The sequence below is a fragment of the Emys orbicularis genome, chromosome 8, assembly GCF_028017835.1.
Source record: "Emys orbicularis isolate rEmyOrb1 chromosome 8, rEmyOrb1.hap1, whole genome shotgun sequence".
Lineage (NCBI taxonomy): Eukaryota > Metazoa > Chordata > Testudines > Emydidae > Emys > Emys orbicularis.
Genome location: NC_088690.1, coordinates 29,809,304 through 29,829,516, shown reverse-complemented (window position 1 = coordinate 29,829,516; position 20,213 = coordinate 29,809,304). Strand labels below are relative to the sequence as shown.

The window sequence follows — 20,213 nt, the reverse complement described above, 5'->3', positions numbered from 1 at the left end:
AAGCTCTCTTAGCATCTTTGTAATTCTACTGGACTGAACTCCTCACCTCTCCTTTTTTTTAATTGAACCATAAAATCAGTCACTGTGTAATAAACGTAACCTTTGGGCTTCAGTGATAAAATCTGTTTTTACTTGCTTACCTGGGAATGGTACTGTACTGCTCCTCTAGACTTGAAAATTACTTCTACACTCTTGCTGTTTGAGAAGAGGGTTGGTTCTGCAAATCACATGACTTTTGTGGGGGTATACTTCATGCAACATACAGTACGTTATAGAATTCAGAACTGTAAGTACACTATACATTGCATATAGACCAGATCAAACGAAGATCAGATATGAATGAATGCATGTTTGAAAACTTTAAATATGTATTTTTCAAGTGTCAACCAACACTGGGAAATTGCTATCCTAATATATAACTTTGGATATTGGAAATATTTTTCTGAAAGTCTAACGGGAGCAAGAGAACATGTTACTTTTTTGTACTTACAAATGAAATTGTCTTTAATTAGAAAAAATTTACAAGTTGAGTTCAGATCTTTAAGACTTAAACAGGAAGTCAGCACTTGCTGCATTTGAAATAAAGGTGAGGAAGTGTGAGAAGAGAAGGGGAAAGAAAAGTTTCTCACTTTTTCACTCTACATCAGTTTCTACAAGTGAATTGAATGTGCTACTATATATGACACCAAATAATGTGTACATCTTGTTTGTTTATATTTAAAACATGATGTTTTGGTGTGTTTGGAGATGTTTGGTTTTACAGTGAACTTAGTGCTTGTAAAAAGTGTCCAACTGATGGGCCCGTAAACTAAAAATATACTTATGCACAGGAAGTGAAAGTGCAGGTTTTCCCACGCTGCTTTGTCAGTGTGCTTCAAAGCCTAGACCTTTGGTCTCTGAGTACTTTTCTATAGGGGTTTAAAGGTTAAAGGAAGATTGTGGTTTATATAAACAAAATGCTTCAAAATGTTTAGATTTAATGAATAGATTTTTTTAAAAAACCATTTACTAATCTGTATAATGAATATAAAATCACTTTATTGGGCGGAGGTATTTTGGAGAATAGTCATTTAAATGCTGTGTTGAGATGTGCAGTTGGGATAGCATAGTGTGATGAAATAAGTTTGGTAACTACACTGTAATAGGAGAATGTCTCTTCAATTTTACTATTAAAAACTTCATTCCAGTTTGTACAGACCTCTAAGTCAAACAGAGATCTGTGAGATGAATCCGTAATATATGCAAAGTGTCTGCCAAGACATTCTGTGGGTTTCTAATTAACATATTATTTATGGCAGACGTATGATGCCTCAACCAGACTCCGATCTAGAAGAGGATGCTCTAAAGGAGGATTTGAAGTTTTACTTCATGAACCCATGTGAAAAATACAGAGCCAGACGTCAAATCCCATGGAAACTAGGTTTGCAGATTCTAAAGATAGTTATGGTTACCACACAGGTAAAATATATATATTTATTTATGTTCTTACAAAAACATGTAGGTGGAGCAACAAATCAATGGTCTTGGAGTATTGCTTCCTTTGGTTACTCTTTAATTATCTAAACTTCCTTCCTGGAAAAAAATCCAAGATCAGAGGTGAGGAAAGAATACTCTTAAAGGAGTAGGAGTGGATGTGGTGGGAGGAAACAATAATATAAACTAAACTCCTAAATGTTCTTTGGTCACCACCTTGGTGCTAACTGGAGCAATTTCAGTGAGGGGTTAACTGAAATAGTAGGTCAGATACTGCCAAAGACATTCGTTTCAAAACAATCTTTTCCCTCTAAATCAAGCACCTCATTGTGGATCATATGGTTCTGAATTGTTTGGCTTCATTGGCAGTGCTGTGGCATGCTCTTTGCGCCTTCTGCTCTTCACTGCACATAACCCCCACATCCCCTGAGGCCAATGTATTGGTATTGTCACCAGAGTTCCAATCCAGCAACCGTAGAGCCTGCATTATTAATGTAACCAACAACTCTGAATGTTTGATTTGTATTTGCAAATGCTCTTCTGATTGGCAAGAGCAGATTGTTGACTAGGCAGTTAATCACTTGGGGAGAGTGGCTCAGGATTTTGATTACAGACAGTGCATTAATTTGGATACAGAGTCAAATCCGTGATTTGTTTTGATCTCTAAAATGCAGGAATCTCAAGTGTGAGATTTAACAAAGTGGCATTAAATATATAGCTCTGAAATACAGTAACTCCTCACTTAACGTCCTCCCGCTTAATGTTGTTTCAAAGTTATGTTGTTGCTCAATTAGGGAAATGCTCGTTTAAAGTTGTGCAATGCTCCCTTATAATGTTGTTTGACTGCCTGCTCTGTCCACTGCTTGTAAGATTCTGTGGAAGAGCAGCGACTTTACAAGGGAGCATTGTACAAGTTCCTCTTCTCCGCCGCCTCTCCCTGCCTCCCAGCGCTTCCCCGTGCTTAGGACTTTCTGGAAGGGAAGGGGAGGAGCTGGGAAGCGCTGCGTCTCCACTCCCCCCCCCCCCCTTCCCTCCCTCCCTCCGAGAAAGTCCTAAGCATGAAGTGCTGGGAGGGAGGGGGAGGAGCGGGGAAGCGTCACGTCTCCGCTCCTGCCCCTCCCTCCCAGAAAGTCCTAAGCAGTTAGGACTTTCTGGGGTGGGGGGAAGGACCGGGGATGTGACGTGCTCCGGAGAGGAGGTGGCGCGGGGGGTGGGAAGAGGTGGGCCTGGAGTGGAGCGGGGGGTGGGAAGAGAGGGGCCCGGAGCATCTCCTGGTGCCTGTTCTTCTCCGGGGAAGCTGCTGCTGTGAAGGTGCTTCCTAGCGTCCTTGCCTGCAGTGGGCTGTGCCTGTATGAGGTAAGCCAGGGGCACTTCCCAGCCACAGTACAGTACTGTACAATATATAATGCCTTTTGTCTGCCCCCCAAAAATGTCCTTGGAACCTAACCCCCAGCAAATACATTAAATCTTATGGGAAAATTGGATTCGTTTAACATCGTTTCACTTAAAGTTGAATTTTTCAGGAACATAATTACAACGTTAAGTGAGGAGTTACTGTATACACTGAGCTTCAGGTGTCAATGTCTGAAATTAACAGACTTGCCGGAATCAAGCAACACCTTCAGATATTACCTCTGGCTAATATCCTCCAGACCCCTTCTAGCCAGAGAGGGTGATCTCAGCCTTTCTTTAAAAAAAAAAAAATTCTCCACCATTGCGAACATCAGTGCAGGAGTAGCAGCAGAGGAAGCACTAATGTAGACAGAGCTCCAGGCAATGATTGGTATTCTAACTATGCTGTCTAGACAAGACAGACTAAAATGACACTGGTAACTGAAGTCCTGTATACACTAGTGCTCCCGCAATTGCTAGTGGAGCTTTGCTGCTGTTGAGAGCAGTGGGCAGGACTTCTTTGGGTGAGGTGGCGTGGAGAAGACTAGTATGGGCACAGCCATGATGATACCAATTCCTCCAGGGTTTTTTCAGAATATTATCAGAAGCTAAGAGGTAATATTGTCTTGCTTGATTCTACTGAGCTTTTAGTCAAAGCCTTTTCCCATTGTCCAGGTCAGGGAGACACCGGTTATTACACTACCTTCTAGCTCTTATACACAGGGGCTTAATCATGAGTGGAATGAGGCAACACACAGCTTTAAAGCCCATCCTAATCCATCCCATACCCTTCACCACCACTCAAAGTCCATCCTAACCCACAAGCATTAGTGCCTGTGCTGGCGATTAAACTTCTGGATTGCCATGCTTGCTGTCCTAGTCTGTCCTCTGCTTGGTCTCTGTGTTGGGCCTGACTCTCCTGGGGCGGAAGAGATGCAGTGCTGATTTGCTTTCTGAGGCCACTGCCAATTCAGGTACCTGGGCTTTTTTTGGCACCTTTTAGCGGTGCAGTGAAGTGGTGGCTGTCACTTCTGGTCCATGTTCAGCAGCTGATTGGGTAGCCAGGGTGAGGAAGCAACAGAATCTGAAGGGAACTACATTGCTACTTAAAGGGGGCAGTCTTGCACACTTGTAGCAGGCATATGGGCAGGTCCTAATGAGCATGCTTGAGTTTTGGAATGAGGCCAAGCTCCCTAGGGGTGACTTTGGTGTACTTTATGCTTATTCTTACAAGAGTGTCCCTGTCACTAGCTGTCTGACTCTGAGAAACCACTGAGTTTCAGTATGTTAAGCCGGTTAATTGGAGTGACTCCTTCCGTATGGTAAGATGAAGGCAATTTGTCCTTTCTCTGCTGCATTGCAGAAGTGACTTTTGGCCAAGTATCAGTATATTTTAGTGCAAAGTTGTGTTAGGGCCCCCTAAGGATTCCACATGCCCCCCAAATCAAGATTGACAGCCTTTTTTTCCCTTTTTCTTTTCTTTCTTACAGTACTCGGGGGGGGGGGGGGAAGGCTCTAATTTACTGATATTAGCTAGAAATTGCCATAAATTCATTCATAGAACTTATGTTAACAGCTTTGCAATCCAAAGAGCATCTAAGTAGAACTCCTGCTAAATCCCCTGAAGAATCTTGCAAACTTTTTGGCCAGAATTCAACACTTGTTCTAAAGGCTGTGTGGCTATAGCCAGGCACCGATGACCTGGAATCCCCTGTTCTAGTCATCCTGGCTGCAACCTGCCACATTACATAAATAGTTCACTGTGAATAGCATTGCTTTGTGTACTCATTTAGCCCATAGCTAACCAGTTACCATCTAGGAGAGACAAAAAAGTACTCACTGGAGGGAAAAAAATAGATTTTATTTTTCTATTTAAAGAGAGCCTGTCAGACAATAAATTCAGATTTCATATACTGTTAATGCTGGGAACAAGAATAGGGGCTTGCTTACCTTTTAGTGGGGATTTCTTTGTACTCTCCCTCTCCTCCCTCGTTCAGTTGGTTTCTTGTAGATCTTGAAAAATTATACATGGCCTAGCCAAAGAACTAAACCTTTTAATCAGAGGCTGAGATGAAAACTAGGGAGGAAGAGACAATGCTCTGGTGGGACCCTGGGTCCCTTACACCCTTGCTGTGGGGTTTGGGGAGAGTGCTAGGATTCCTATCACTTGGGATCTCTGTTCAGAGGGTCCATTTATGTATTGGCCTTTGACTTATGGAAGGGATATGGGAAATCTCTGCTAGTCTACATAAATCTCCATGAACAACTTCAGCCCCTGCCTCTGCTGCTAATTATAGCTTCTCCAAGCAGCACCTTTATGCAATTAACTTCATTTTTGTCCCTTTCAGTGGTGCCCATGGGGTTCTGAATAGTTTTGTTTCATTCTGGTGCAGTGCTTAGCAGCAAACAAATGAGAGATGTCTGCAGGCTTAGGAAGACAGCCTCCTTAATGCAGTTCTGTCTTCAGGCTAGTACTCTGTTTCTTCAGTGAAAGGTTAGATTATGCAGAAACAGCTGGGTCCAAACACTTCATATTTGCCACTAACAAGTAAGAGAGTTTATTTTTCAAGCTCTGGGTTCCTTCCTTTGCTCTCTCCTTTTTCTGCTCTTCCACTGTGAGATTCCAATTACCTTACACTGTTCTTCTTTCATGCCAAAATATATGTGGAGTAAACCACTTACATTTTTCGTATGAAAATTGTTTTTAAAAGGGGTGTTAGTGTGATGATAGGAAACTGGCTCAGTAAAAATAGCAAGTTTTTGATCAATAGCTCTGTCCCCATGTGTATTCAGATTCTTATCGCATTACAGACAAAAACCATTTTTTTAAATACTGTTATCTATAAAAGCTCTGCATTGCTATGGATTAGTGGACTGGATTCTATTCTGTGTCCTGCATCATCAACAAAACTGTCAGCTAAATTCTAATTACAGAAACCTTATTACTGATGATGTAAGTGACAGAACACAGCTTGACATTCAGATCTCAGGGTGAGTTAGAAAAAACGAAGTAGATTTCATAAGGAAGTGTTTGTGTGATAAACTTGAAACCACATTGTTATTTGTTGTCAACTTGATTTACTATAATTGTACTTTTAATCATCAAAGCTCTTCAAATTCAAAGTGATTTCTTAGATTTGAATGACTTATCTCCTACTCAGGGAGGGCATGAGGTGAATGAATTGCTTTTGCGTTTTCCACAGAAAACTCTTAGCTTTGCCGATTCAAATAGTTTCAAGCGCTTGCACTATGAACACATTACTGTGTATGTAGTTAAAAGAAGTGAAAATGCATCTCCTGGCCTGTACTCGATAATGATTATGCATTAAGTGGCTAAGCTCCAAAATAAAGTAGTAGGAGTTTCAGTATTTCATGGCATGCATGTCAGTGAAGTAAACGGTATTTTTCATTCCCTTGTTTTCAGCTTGCATCAGCTTATGCAAAGTGGGATTTTGTTTTCTAGGCTTTGGCAAAAGAGACCCTTTACTATTCTTTTGTGATCTTATATTGTAATTAGGGCTGTCAATTAATCGCAGTTAACTCATTAGCAGTATTTTGTGTTGTAATTGAAATCAAAGTGTATATAATTTTTTTTATTACAAATTATTATTGCACTGTAAAAATGATAGAAATAGTATTTTTTCAGTTCACCTCATACAAATACTGTAGTGCAATTTCTTTGTCATGAAAGTGCAACTTACAAATGTAGTTTTTTTTGTCTTGTTTTGTTACACAATTGCACTCAAAAACAAAACAATGTAAAACTTCAGAGCCTACAAGTCCACTCAGTCCTACTTCTTGTTCTGCCAATCCATAAGGCAAACAAATCTGTTTACATTTACAGGAGATAATTCCACCCTCTTCTTATTTACAATGTCAACAGAAAGTGAGAACAGGCATTTTGCATGGCACTTTTGTAGCAGGCATTGCAAGGTATTTATGTGCCAGATACACTAAACATTCGTATGCCCCTTCATGTGTCAGCCACCATTCCAGCGGACATGCTTCCATGCTGATGATGCTTGTTAAAAATTAGTGCGTTAATTAAATTTGTGACTGAACTTCTTGGGGGAGAATTGTATGTCCCTTGCTCTGTTTTACCTGCATTCTGCCATATATTTCATGTTATAGTAGTCAATAAGATGATGACCCAGCACATGTTGTTCATTTTAAGAAGACTTTCACAGCAGATTTCACAAAACACAAAGACGGTACCAATGTGAGATTTCTAAAGATAGCTACAGCACTTGACCCAAGGTTTAAAATCTGAAGTGCCTTCCAAAATCTGAGAGGGACAAGGTGTGGAGTATGCTTTCAGAAGTTTTAAAAGAGCAACACTCCGATGTGGAAACTACAGAACCCGAACCACCAAAAAAGAAAATCAACCTTCTGCTGGTGGCATCTGACTCGGATAATGAAAATGAACATGCGTCAGTCTGCACTGCTTTGGATTGCTATAGAGCAGAACCCATCATCAGCATGGACGCATGTCCCCTGGAATGGTGGTTGAAGCATGAAGGGACATATGAATCTTTAGCGCATCCGGCACATAAATACCTTGCAATGCCGGCTACAACAGTGCCACTAAAATGCCTGTTCTCATTTTCAGGTGACATTGTAAACAAGAAGTGGGCAGCGTTATCTCCTGCACATGTAAATAAACTTATTTGTCTGAGCGATTGGCAGAACAAGAAGTAGGAATGAGTGGACTTGCAGGCTCTAAAATTTTACATTGTTTTATTTTTGAATGAATTTTTTTTTTTTTTTACATCGACATTTGTAAGTTTAAACTTTCATGATAAAGACATTGCACTACAGTACTTGTGTGAGGTGAATTGAAAAATACTATTTCTTTTGATTTTTTTTTACAGTGCAAATACTTGTAATAAAAAATAAATGTAAAGTGAGCACTGTACACTTTGTATTCTGTGTTGTAATTGAAATCAATATATTTGAAAATGTAGAAAACACCCAAAAATATTTAAATAAATGGTATTCTATTATTGTTTAACAGTGCGATTAATCGCGTGATTAATTTTTTAATCGCGCAGCAGCCCTAATTGTAATGTTAACTTGCTTTTTTTTTTTTTTAGGAGTCTGGTATTGACACAATATAGAAACTTCTTACTTTCCAATTTGTGCTAATTACAACTTGAAGATGTTAATTGCTGTGTTACTATCATTAGTATGTTAATGATGGGATTGTATTCTAACTTGAATTTTTAATTTTTTTTTAGCTTATTCTTTTTGGTTTGAGTAACCAGTTGGTGGTTTCCTTCAAAGAGGAGAACACTATTGCCTTTAAGCATCTGTTTCTGAAAGGCTACTCCGGGGTTGATGAAGATGATTATAGTTGCAGTGTATACACACAGCAGGATGTTTATGACAGCATTTTTTTTGCTATTAATCAGGTAAGTGTTTTGTGTGTTTCTGTGTATAATAAACAGCATGAGTACTGCTTAAAAGTCACAGCCAATAAGATGTTGCTCAGTTTCCATTTTCTGTTCTGGTTAATTTCATACAGCTTGCAAATATCCTAACTGGTCATCTGATTAAAATAAACAGTCAAAGTTAAGTTTCACTCAGTGTTTATTTTCAAGTGTATGCTTAATCTTCATTTTTTGACTTAGTCACAACACAAACACTGAAGTTGTTCATATTAGATTATTAATTTCCAAACTTGCTGTGGCAGATGATTTGGGTTTTACTTTAAGTAGAAATGGAACTGAATATAGATACATTCCAAAAATTCATGCTTACAGCTATAGTGAATCACAGCTTTGTAGCATCATTGCCAGAAGTCTCAACATGGGAATGTAGTACTTCCAGGAATATCAGGACAGAGCCTTAAGTTTAGTATGGTATTTTAAAAGGAATTTGGATGATCTGATAAACAACTCCCTTAAATAATTGTTTAAAAATTTTAAAATAAAAAAAGGATAAAATTCCAGCAAACAGTTTAACATGCACATAAAATAGAAAATGATGGGAAAACAAAAGGTTATGCTTCTGTAGAAAATAAAAAAATGGAAGTCCTATCTTGTTTAAAAAAAAAAAAAAAAATCACATGAGGGCCAGGTCTCTTCTGTGGTCCAGTACAGTTCAGAAGTGTGGGGCTTTAAGTCACCCTTACTTGAGCCTGCCCAGTTCGAAGACCTATGGGCACTTGTCCAATTGAGGCTCAATTTAGAGCAGCTTTAGGGCTGCTCATCATTTTGCAGACTGGTAATGGTCCCCATGCAGCCACTATAGCAGTCAGGAATTGGTGGAATGCAAAGGCCATACTCCTCCTCCTTTGGCCATGCCCCCACCTCAGGGCTCTTTGCCTCCTGGCAACCCCCACAAACAATGGGAACTCCTCAGCAGAGCAAATCCACTGTTTCTGCTCAGATAGGCAGAATGAGGCAGAGGATCTGGCCTGTGTTGTGTAAAATGGTGACTGATTTGTACGTCTCTTCTCGGTTCTCCTTCAGAATTTTCTTCAATTGTGCTGCTGTTTTACTTTTAATCTGTTATTTCTTTGCTTTTTATCTCTCCTTCTTGGTTTACTACTTCCTTCCTTTCTTCCTTCTTTTGTAGGCACTAAGGCTGATTTGAAGCCCCAGCTAGAAGACTAGTGAAAGGATAGATTTATTTCATCGAGCAGGAGTCAAGTATGCGATACAGGCATCAGATATAAAGGTCTCTTTGTATGACGTCTATATTCTATAAATGTCTACATTTATAGAGGAGTTTTTTCCAGTCACTTTAGCTTAGGTTTGCTAGGGCTTTGCAGGTTTCCAGACTTTAACCCCTTTGGTTGAGTGACTTCAACTTGTTGTTTGGCACATATATATTGCTGAGATTATCAAAAAAGAGGCCAGTGATTGTGGGTGCCCAAACTCAGACTTTGAAAGAGCTTGGCTTTGCTATTTTTTTTTTTTCTTCCCAGAGGTTGTGTTCTGCACTTCCTGAAAATCAGGCCCCTTGTAGGTGTCTCAATTTGGGCACCCAAAATCACTAGCTTCTTCCTGAAAACCTTGACCATGTGTATCCAGTAACTCCAAGGCAACAGCATGCAGCCTTCCTATAGTTGAAAAGTAATAATTAAGTCTTGCATAATTGTGGAGGACTAAATGTGTAATGGACAATCCCCATGACATCTGAATGTTTTTTGCAACTAAATTAACTACTAGATCATTGGTTCTCTCCACATTTCTGAGAATATGTATTAGACAGAACATACCCTCTCTGCTGATTTTCTTACATTTTCTGTCTAATATGGGTATTTTTATTATGGGGAAATTATGTCAAAAAGATGTTCTATTATCAAATGTAACAAGTGTAGTTTCATGGAGCACCAAAATGATATGTTTGCCTTCAAAGCAACGCAGAGTGCTGCAGACTGCTCATTCTCAACATGCTGGACATTTTTTTTTTTTTTTTTTTTTTTTTTTTTAAGGGACCTTGCTTTAACTTCCTGTTCTAGTGATCTAGTCTGTAGGTGATGAATTCATGGGGAATGGCTGGGTGATTCATCCATAAGGAGGATAGCTAACTGTAGGAGAGTGTGTGTGAGGGGAAACCACTGCTAGAGATGGTATCCAGGTACAATGAGGTGTTCAGAGGACCCCTAATTTGCATACCATCTTGACAATTGGAGGACTGATTCCTTCGATAGATGGAGACGTAATGGTTTTGATTAATTTCTCGTATTTTTCTCTTCCACTAACTTGGTTTTGTTACCTAGACTTACCTTCCTTCATCTTCATTTAATCCAGGCATTGTTCTCACATGGGTACTGAGACTGCTGGCAAATGGTACTGTCTGCATTTGACATAAAGAAGATGTGGAGCTGAGTAGTGTTGGCATGTTACTGAGTTTGAGTCCATGATCTCTTCTGGTGGCTTTAGTGGACATTGAATAGCAGGATGGAAAGAACCTTGTGGAGCACATTAAAGGAGAGCCCTGCATGTAAATATGCAGTTGTCCATAACAACCATTTTGAGGACTAATTTATGCTGCAGCTGACACTTATTAGACCTTCCAAGTGTCTCAGCAGTGTTCCATGATAACCTGTGTGGAATGTTGTCCATGGCAAGTAGGAGACTTGGACTTTCTGTGATAGTTCTAACACCAGGTTGGGATGTGTCTGGGGTGTTGTCAAAAGTAAGCTGAAATCTAAGGGTATGTCTACACTGGCAGAGTTACAGCGCTGCTCAGAGAGTGCTGAAGGGAAACCACTGTTGTGTGTTCACACTATCAGGTGCCTGCACAATAGCGTGTTCACACTTGGGGCACTTGCAGTGGTATTCGGAGTGGTGCACTCTGGGCAGCTATCCCACAGAGCATCTCTTCCTCTTCTGCCGCTAAGAGTTGTGGGAAGACAGAGGAGGTTGCGGGGCATCCTGGGTCCTGTCCCAATGCCCTGTGATGCATTGCTTCGCATCCCAGCAATCCCTGTGCTTCTGTCTGCATTTGGTGCCATCTTTCAACATACATGTTCGTATACTGCGTGCTCTGCCTCTTCGGTCTGCAGGACTGGATCCTGAACTGTTGACTAGTATGCTGCTCGCTCTGACCAACACGTCACAAGTGGCAGTGGAGTTATTCCTTAAACTACAAAGGCAAGAAGAGTGCGACATTGATCTCGCCACGCGTACTAGCTACAACACGAGATTGATTGATTGATTGATTAACATTCACGGAGGTGCTGACCACAGTGGAACGCTGCTTTTGGGCTAGGGAAACAAGCAGAGTGGTGGGATCACATAGTCCTGCAAGTCTGGGATGACAAGCAGTGGCTGCAAAACTTTCAGATGAGGAAAGCCACATTCATGGGACTGTATGATGAGCTCACCCCAGCCCTGCGGTGCAAGGACACAAGAATGAGAGCTGCCCTGCCGGTGGAGAAGCCCGTGGCTATTGCAGTCTGGAAGCTGGCTACTCCAGACTGCTATCAGTTGGTCACTAACCAGTTCAGAGCGGGAAAGTCGACCGTTGGATTCCTGTTGATGGAAGTGTGCAGGGCCATTAATCGCATCCTGCTCTGAAAGACCGTGACTCTGGGCAATGTGCATGACATTGTGGATGGCTTTGCACAAATGGGCTTCCCTAACTACAGAGGGGCGATAGATGGCATGCATATTCCAATTCTGGCACCAGACCACCTAGCTACCGAGTACATTAATTGGAAAGGGTATTTCTCAATGGTTCTTCAGGTGCTTGTGGATCATCGTGGGCGTTTCACAGACATTAACGCAGGCTGATCCGGAAAGGTGCATGACGCACGCATCTTTCGGAACATTGGCCTGTTCAGGAAGCTGCAAACAGGGACTTTCTTCCCGGACCAGAAGATCGTAGAGGAAGTCAAAATGCCCATTGTGATCCTGGGAGACCCCGCCTACCCCTTAATGCCGTGGCTTATGAAGCCATACACGGGGCAACTTGACAGCAGCAAGGAGCAGTTCAACAACAGGCTAAGCAAGTGCAGAATGACTGTTGAGTGTGCTTTTGGCCGTTTAAAGGCCCACTGGTGCTGCCTCTATGGGAAGCTGGACCTGGCCGATGACAATATTCCAATGCTTATAGCCATGTGTTGTACGCTGTAATATTTGTGAAGGGAAGGGTGAAAGCTTCACTCAGGGCTGGACTACTGAGACTCAGTGCCTGGAGGCTGAGATTGAACAGCCAGAGACCAGGGCTATTAGAGGGGTGCAGCGCGGGGCATAAGGATCGGGGATGCCTTGAGGCAGCAATTTGAAGTTGAAGGCCACTAATATTTGTTGCTATGCTCGGGAGTTCAGTGCTTGTAATGCTAGGAGGTATTTGTGATTGGGGCAGACGATGCAATATGAAGGTTTAACATAACTGTCTGTTGCTTTGCAGGATTCTGTTTGCTTTCAATTAATAGAATAAAGATTGCTTTCAAACTAACAATTCTTTTATTAAAAAACAACAACCGGAGGAGAGAGTAAAAAAAAAACACACACCAGCACTGAGGTGGTTGGGTGGAAGGGAAGGTCGCAGGAGGAGGAGGGGTTCTGGGACAGCTAAAGATTTGTGTATGTCCAGGGATCATATCCAGCCTTCTTCTTCGGAGTACAATGCAGCGGGTACTGTACTTCATCAGGGCTAAACTGCAGAGGGATGGGTGTTGAGTGCAGTGGGTACTGTGAGTCTGCAGTGCTGGACTGTGACAGGGGAGGAGTGGAATGCTGTGGGTTCACACTGGAGCCAGGAGGTTGATAAGTGTGTTGGTGGTGTCTGGGGGGAGCATGGGAAAGAGCTTTGCGACAGTGGCTGCAGGGGAAGGCGGGCGTGGAACTACTTGGTTTGCAGTGCTAATATTGCCTGGAGCGCGTCCGCTTGGCGCTCCATAACGTTTCAGAGCCGCTCCATGGCTTCATTCTGGTACGCTGCATTCTCCTTTCGGTCCTTCTCGCTGTCCCGCCACTCCTTCAGTTCTTGTTTTTTCAGCTGCGGAGTGCATCTTAATGTCACACAGAAAGTCCTCCTTAGTTCTTTGTGGACGCTTTCTAATTCTGCGCAGCCGTTCAACTGGCAATAACAAAGAGGGAGGCTGTGCTCCCAAGGGCATCTCGGTGAAGTTTAAAGGCAACATTTTACAGAAGCAATATTGTTTGCAACATACAGAACAGTGATTTAAAACACAGCCAGTATTCACATACCTGTCACTTGCCTGGGGTCAACTGGCTGACCCCAGGCAAGCGCACATGAGCCACAAGACCCCCAGAATGGTGAGTAACTGCAGGGGCAGGGGAAATCAGTGTTCCAGGACCGTACTGTACACTGGGCACATGGCTCTTGGGGAGAGCCAGCACTGTAGGGGGGGCTGATTATCATTCCTGTCCCCACATTTTCCACAGATTGTGATCATTATGGAAGATATCTCGCTGCTGAGGATGAGCAGGGAATCAAGGGAGGGTCTTCTCCAAGACTGCGGCTTCCGCCCTGGGCCTTATGTGGCTCGCCTGTGTGCAGCAATGGTTCTTCTCCGCCCTCCCCCCTGTGACGGCACATTGGCGCGGGAAAGTTACCGTTAATGGGGCAAGAAACAAAGCAGCTCTGCCAAAGAACCTGCAGCAGCGGATTGCCCAGTATCTCCATGAGAGTTTCCTGGAGATCTCGGAGGCAGATTCCCATGAAGTGAGGGAGTCAATCAACACCCTGTTCCGCCGCTCAGACTAGGCATGTGGTGGTATGTGCAACATACAGACACAAGCCTGCTTTCAGCAACCCTCCTGCCCCCAACAACTCGCCTCAGCGATTCCCAAAATCAAAGCCACTTACCAGGGGCCTCCTCTCCTGTTTGCGCTTCGCCAAGCTCCGACAGCTGTGACTGGCTAGCCTCCTCCGGGGTAGAAAAGAGCTCCTGGCTGCATGCATCTCTGACCTCCGAGTCATCCTCTGCCTCTGGGTCCCTCTCCCCCTCCACATCCTCATCCAAGACTTCCTCTTCCTGGCTCGGTCCACTCTCAACTGGCATGCGAGCCACCGAAGTATCAGTGTCCTTTGCAGTGGAGGTGGGGTCACCACCGAGTATCGTGTCCAGCTCTTTGTAGAACCAGCAGCTTGTGGGCGCAGCACTGGAGCGGCGGTTTGCCTCCCGCAACTTGTAGTAGGCGTTCTGCAGCTCCTTCACTTTGACCTTGAATTGCAATGTGTCCCAGTCATGGCCCCTTTCTGTCATGCATCGTGAAATCTGTCCATAAGTATCATAATTCCTATTGCTGGAGCGTAGCTGGGACTGGACAGCCTCCTCTTCCCAAATGCTGATGAGGTCCAGCAGCTCGGCATTGTTCCAAGCAGGGTATCACCTGGTGCATGGAGCAGGCATGGCCACCTAGAAAGATGCCCTGAGACCACTGCACGCATCACAAAGCAAACAGGAAGGGGACTTTCAAAATTCCAAAAGAATTTATGGGGTGGGGATGACGGTTGGTCACCTGAGGGCAGGGCAGTAGAGTTCAAACCGATGACCAGAGCGGCAAGAACAGGTATTGTGGGACACCTCGCGGAGGCCAATCGCAGCGCTGTGATCGACCACGGTGTCTGCACTGGCACCGCGGTGCTGTACTCCTGGCGCAGAAAGCTGTACGCTTCTTGTCGGGGTGTTTTTTTTTTTTTTTTTTTTTTTAACAGCGCTGCAATTGCACGGTTTCTGCGTACTAAGTGACTCAGCAGTGTGTACACCTTGGGAGTTACAATGCAGAAAGCTGCTTTACTGTGCAGAAACTTGCCAGTGTAGACAAGGCCTCAGTTGGTTATTTAACTTCTCAATTATCTTTTTCAGGAAGGGGAGGTTAGATAGTGATGAAAATTATTAGATGGGGCGGGGTTGTTCGTTTTATTTTAGCTTTGGTTTGACCACTGCGTGTTTACAGGAAGGAAGACTTTTCAAAGGATGTTGGCTATTGCATTGGCTTATTGGCCAGGGGCTCAGGAGCTCTTTATTGTGTTTTGCCACCCATGATGGACATGAATCAGTGTTATATGGGGGCTTGGGTTTCCTCTACCATTTAAGGGACTTCTTGCCCATTGGAAGTCTCTTGAGCAATGACTATTGACATTTAAGTTGAGTTGGCAAACAGCTGCTTTCATAGGTGTTCAATAGTCAGTTCAGCTGTATGGATATTAAAGAATTCTATGAAGTGCTGTGTCCCCAGTTACTTATCTCAGCAATGTTCTAGCTCCCTTACCAGCCTAGAAAGCATGACTCCAGACTCCTTTAGTGTTGAACCCAGCAACAACAACAATACTTAGCTCTTACATAGCACTTTTTATCAGTAGGTCTCAAAGGAGCTCAGTATCGTTACCCCCATTTTACAGATGGGGGAAACTGAGTCACAGAGGTGAAGTGACTTCTGCAAGGTTACTTAGCAAGCCAGTGGTACAGCCAGAAATAGAACCCAGATCTTCTGACTCCCAGTCCCATGGTCCTTTAGGCTGTACTTCTCTGTATTTCATCTCCTCTACCAGTATAGATCTCTTTGCTGTGTTAGTATTGAAAATTAAGGTGAACATAAAGACAAGAAAACTAAGGACCTTGATATTGCAATGAAGCATACTTTAAAAGGACTAAATTCTGCCTGAACTTACTTCCTATGCAACCCTCTTGGGGAGTATGGGAGGTAAGTCAGAACAAAATTTGACCCTGAGAGTGGGATTTTCAATCATGCTCTGTTGTGGCCTAAGAGTTTATCAGGGAGAGCTTGACTTTTATCGTAGCCTAGTAAACGAATCTTAAATTCTAAATGAGATATTTTTAGTTTTAAAAAATTATATTGGAACTCACCAGTGGCTGAATACAAGTCAAAAGCTGTTTTCCCTTTTAATGTACAATTTTTCAGTTCCATCTCTGAGTGCCTGACGAGATCAGCTCCCCTGCACTTGGTTTCTTTGTGGCAGGAATCTTCCCAAGCTCTGTGTGTGCTCCATGGATGCATATTGTCTAGTATATATGTGGTTTTGTTACCTTGCAGTCAAAGCAGCAACTCCTCTCCACCTTGTCCAGCGAATGGGCAGTAAAGCTGTTTGCCCTAGATCTTGTGGGGGTGAGGGGAAATCTTAAAACTTGCTAAAATTTCTATTTTTTTCAGGACTTAAAATCTTTTAAAAATAAAAATGTAAAGGCCTTACAAATTCTGTTGAATATCCTGCCTTTTTTTTTTTTTTTTTTTTTTTTTCCTGGTCATCCTATGAAAGTTCTTAAAACTTGGTGGTGAGGGGGGTTGTACTAACTTTCTTTTAAATTTATGTTTATAATCTTTTACATTCCCCTTTTTCTGTAGTTGCATCTTTCCATCAAAGTATCTTGAAGCTCTTCTCTGAACACCCCTTTAAGGCAGGCACATAATATGCACCTGGGGAGAGTGTTGTTTAAGTAGCTGGAGCACAGGGAACTGTGAGCCTGGGCTCCTGGAATATGTTCCAGGCCCTGTTACTGATTGCACTGCTCTACAGCCACAATGCTTCTGAAATAAATGTAGTCAAACTTTACTAATTCTGGGTCACTGAGAACGAAAATGATGCTTAAAATTGTTGATTGGCTCTAGTTTTCAAGATATGCTATTGGGTCAGTATATACGACCCTTGACTTGGGAATGGCGGAGGATAAGTGAGTTATAAAGGGAAGGGATCTCAATTTAAACCAGAAATGACTAAAATACATCTTTGACTGGATCTATGAATAAATCTATGACTGGGTTTGGACAGTACTTGCTTTTTAGGCAAAACAATGAGTGATGCAATCTGAAGCTGGTATTGCGTCATACATGATATTGCATCATGTTATTCCTAGAAGTCATGGATGATGCAATCATAACGAAGCTTACATCACTCTGCTGAACAAATTGCCCTATATCAGCTCTAGAAATCATACAGTGTCGTGCTCTCTTATTTGTCAGTGTTTGATTTTGCAAAGGGACACATTTCTGTTTAGCCAAAGTGAGCAGAGATGCCTCGTACTTGTGTGAACAGTGCAGATAACTTCTGCTATGTTTGTGGTGAAGTGACTTTTGCCTCACAAAAGTGCAGTATAACCACTATGGTTAAGAAAGCCTATCACCTTTATTTTGGCTGCAAAATTGGAGATCAGGACAAGAGGTGGGCCCCACACATATGCTGCAACACTTGTGCAACAAATCTTCGCCAGTGGTTGAACAGGAAAAGGAAATCTATGCCTTTTGCAGTGCCAAGGATTTGGAGAGAGCCAACAGATCATACCAGCAATTGTTACTTCTGCATGGTGCCTCCAGTTGGGAAAGGTGTGTCAAAGAAGAAAAAGTGGACTGTGCATTATCCAAACATTCCATCAGCTATACGCCCAGTACCCCACGGAGAAGGACTGCCGGTTCCTGATGCACCAGAATCATTCTCACTTGAGTCAGACGAGGAAGAGGATGAAACTTCTGGTCCTGAACCATCAATGTCACAGGACCCACATTTTCTCCCATCCTCCTCCTCTGAACCACACCTCATAACACAAGGTGAACTGAATGACCTTGTCAGGGATTTGGAACTACCCAAGAGTGAGGCAGAGCTGTTGGGCTCCAGACTACAGCAGTGGAATCTCCTGGCAGGTGATGTTAGAGTTTCCATGTTCCGTGACCGTCAAAAGGATCGTGTCCCATTCTTCTTCATGGAAGGTGATCTTGTAGCCTGCAACAACATCGATGGTGTGATGGCAGCCCTCAACATCGTTCACGATCCAGATGAGTGGAGACTGTTCATTGATTCATCGAAGACGAGTCTTAAAGCTGTTTTACTGCATAATGGCAATGTTTTGCCATCAATTCCAGTTGGTCATGCAGTCCATATGAAGGAAACCTATGACAACATGAAACAACTTTTGAGGTGCATAAACTATGACCAACATCAGTGGCAGCTTTGTGGCGATTTGAAGGTTGTTGCTCTCTTGCTTGGTCTGCAGACTGGATACACAAAGTACTGCTGTTTTCTCTGCGAATGGGATAGTCGTGCAAGAGATTGCCACTCCATCAAGAAAAATTGGCCACTCCGACAGTCATTGGAGCCTGGGAGGAAAAGTGTTCAGCATCCACCACTTGTTGAATCAAGGAAGATTTTGTTACCACCCTTACACATCAAGCTGGGTCTGATGAAGAACTTTGTCAAGGCCATTGACAAAACACAAGCAGCTTTCAAGTATCTCCGCGGAAAATTTCCAAGGTTAAGATAAAGGAAGGTGTCTTTGTTGGTCCTCAGATTCGTGAACTTCTTCGAGATGATGCATTTGACCATGCACTGCGTGGCAAGGAAAAGACGGCATGGAAAGCCTTCCAGTTAGTGGCAATAAATTTTCTCGGAAACAACAAGGCAGACAACTACAGGTTGTTGGTGGAAAACCTCCTCAAGGCATACAAAAGCCTTGGTTGCAACATGTCACCAAAGATACATTTTTTGCACTCTCACTTAGATTTTTTTCCACCGAACTGCGGAGCAGCGAGCGACGAGCACGGTGAGCGATTTCACCAGGACATTGCAACAATGGAGAAACGCTATCAGGGCAAATGGAGCCCGTCAATGCTTGCAGACTATTGTTGGACAGTGACAAGAGATGCTCCATTTAATGAATACAAGAGACAAGCCAAGAAGCGCTGAGTAGACACTGAATAGGACTAAACTATGTACATAATAGTTTTTTGCCTTTTGTTTCATAATAAATTTTATTTATATAACCCTTTTGCTGATTTTTAAAGTGTTACATAAACAGGACAGGTGAAATATTCTCATGTAAAGCAACCATAAACACATGAAAAGACCTAGGTTTACAATTTATGATTAAAACTCTACTATCTACACAATATACATAGACCTAAAATGTAAAAACTTAAATATCTTAGAAACAGTAGCTAATCAGTTGTTTTAATTGTCATATTTGAATTCAGCACATCAAAATACATAATAAATAGCACATTTTATCTCTGAAGCAGACTTCTCAAAAATTGTAGACCAGTGTTACCAGTGTGACCTTTGACATGTCTGTGATGTTGCACTCCATATGATTTTATGAAAATATGCTAATGAGTGTGAGTATAATGTAACTGAAATATGCTTCATGCAAAAGGTCTCTTGTAAGGTATCATTACAAAGCTTATAATCTACTGAGTGTGTTCATTCTATTTGTATGCATGTATCATTCTTATATCTGAAACTAGAAATATGAAATATAACTCTGAGGTCCTATTGTAATTAAGCAAAGTGTGGGCCATTAATGGTGGTTTGGAATCTTGATGGCTCCCATCAACTAGGACAATTGGTTATAAATGGCTCTATTTACTTGCAAGCCTTCCTGTGAGTCAGGCCAGGAAGAATGAAGGCTTGGGGTCTCCCAGGACATGTGACCATGTCACCTGGTACTGGAATCCATCTTAAACCTGGTGCTTTTCATTTAGAAGGAGGGGTGGGGACCCAGAGAGACAAAAGATTCCGGCCTTGTGCCAAAGCTATATAAGGGGGTGGAACAGAACAAAAGGGCTGCAGTCATGAGAAATCCCCTAGCTACCACCTGAGCTGGAACAAGGACTGTACCAGGTGAAAGGATTGGGCCCAGACTAGAAAGGAGTCTAGTCTGTGAAAGAAGCTTATTGGAACATCTCTGAGGGTGAGATTTATCTGTATTCAATTTCTTAACGTATTAGGCTTAGACTTGCATGTTTTTGTTTTATTTTGCTTGGTAACTTACTTTGTTCTGTCTGTTATTACTTGGAACCACTTAAATCCTACTTTTTATATTTATTAAAATCACTTTTGCTTGTTAATTAACCCAGAGTAAGTAATTAACACCTGGGAGAGTAAACAGCTGTGCATATCTTTCTATCAGTGTT

At 42.4% G+C, this 20,213-nt stretch overlaps 1 protein-coding gene across 1 annotated transcript in view; it reads left to right on the top strand.

Moving 5' to 3' along the window:
• The first annotated feature begins 1,305 nt into the window (after positions 1 to 1,305).
• MCOLN2 (mucolipin TRP cation channel 2) overlaps positions 1,306 to 20,213 on the top strand; it is a 39,849-nt gene continuing 20,941 nt past the window's right edge. Inside the window, exons 1-2 of the mRNA XM_065409053.1 lie at positions 1,306 to 1,458; positions 8,103 to 8,276. Coding sequence (XP_065265125.1) covers positions 1,306 to 1,458; positions 8,103 to 8,276 — 327 coding nt within the window. The remainder of the gene's footprint in view (positions 1,459 to 8,102; positions 8,277 to 20,213) is intronic.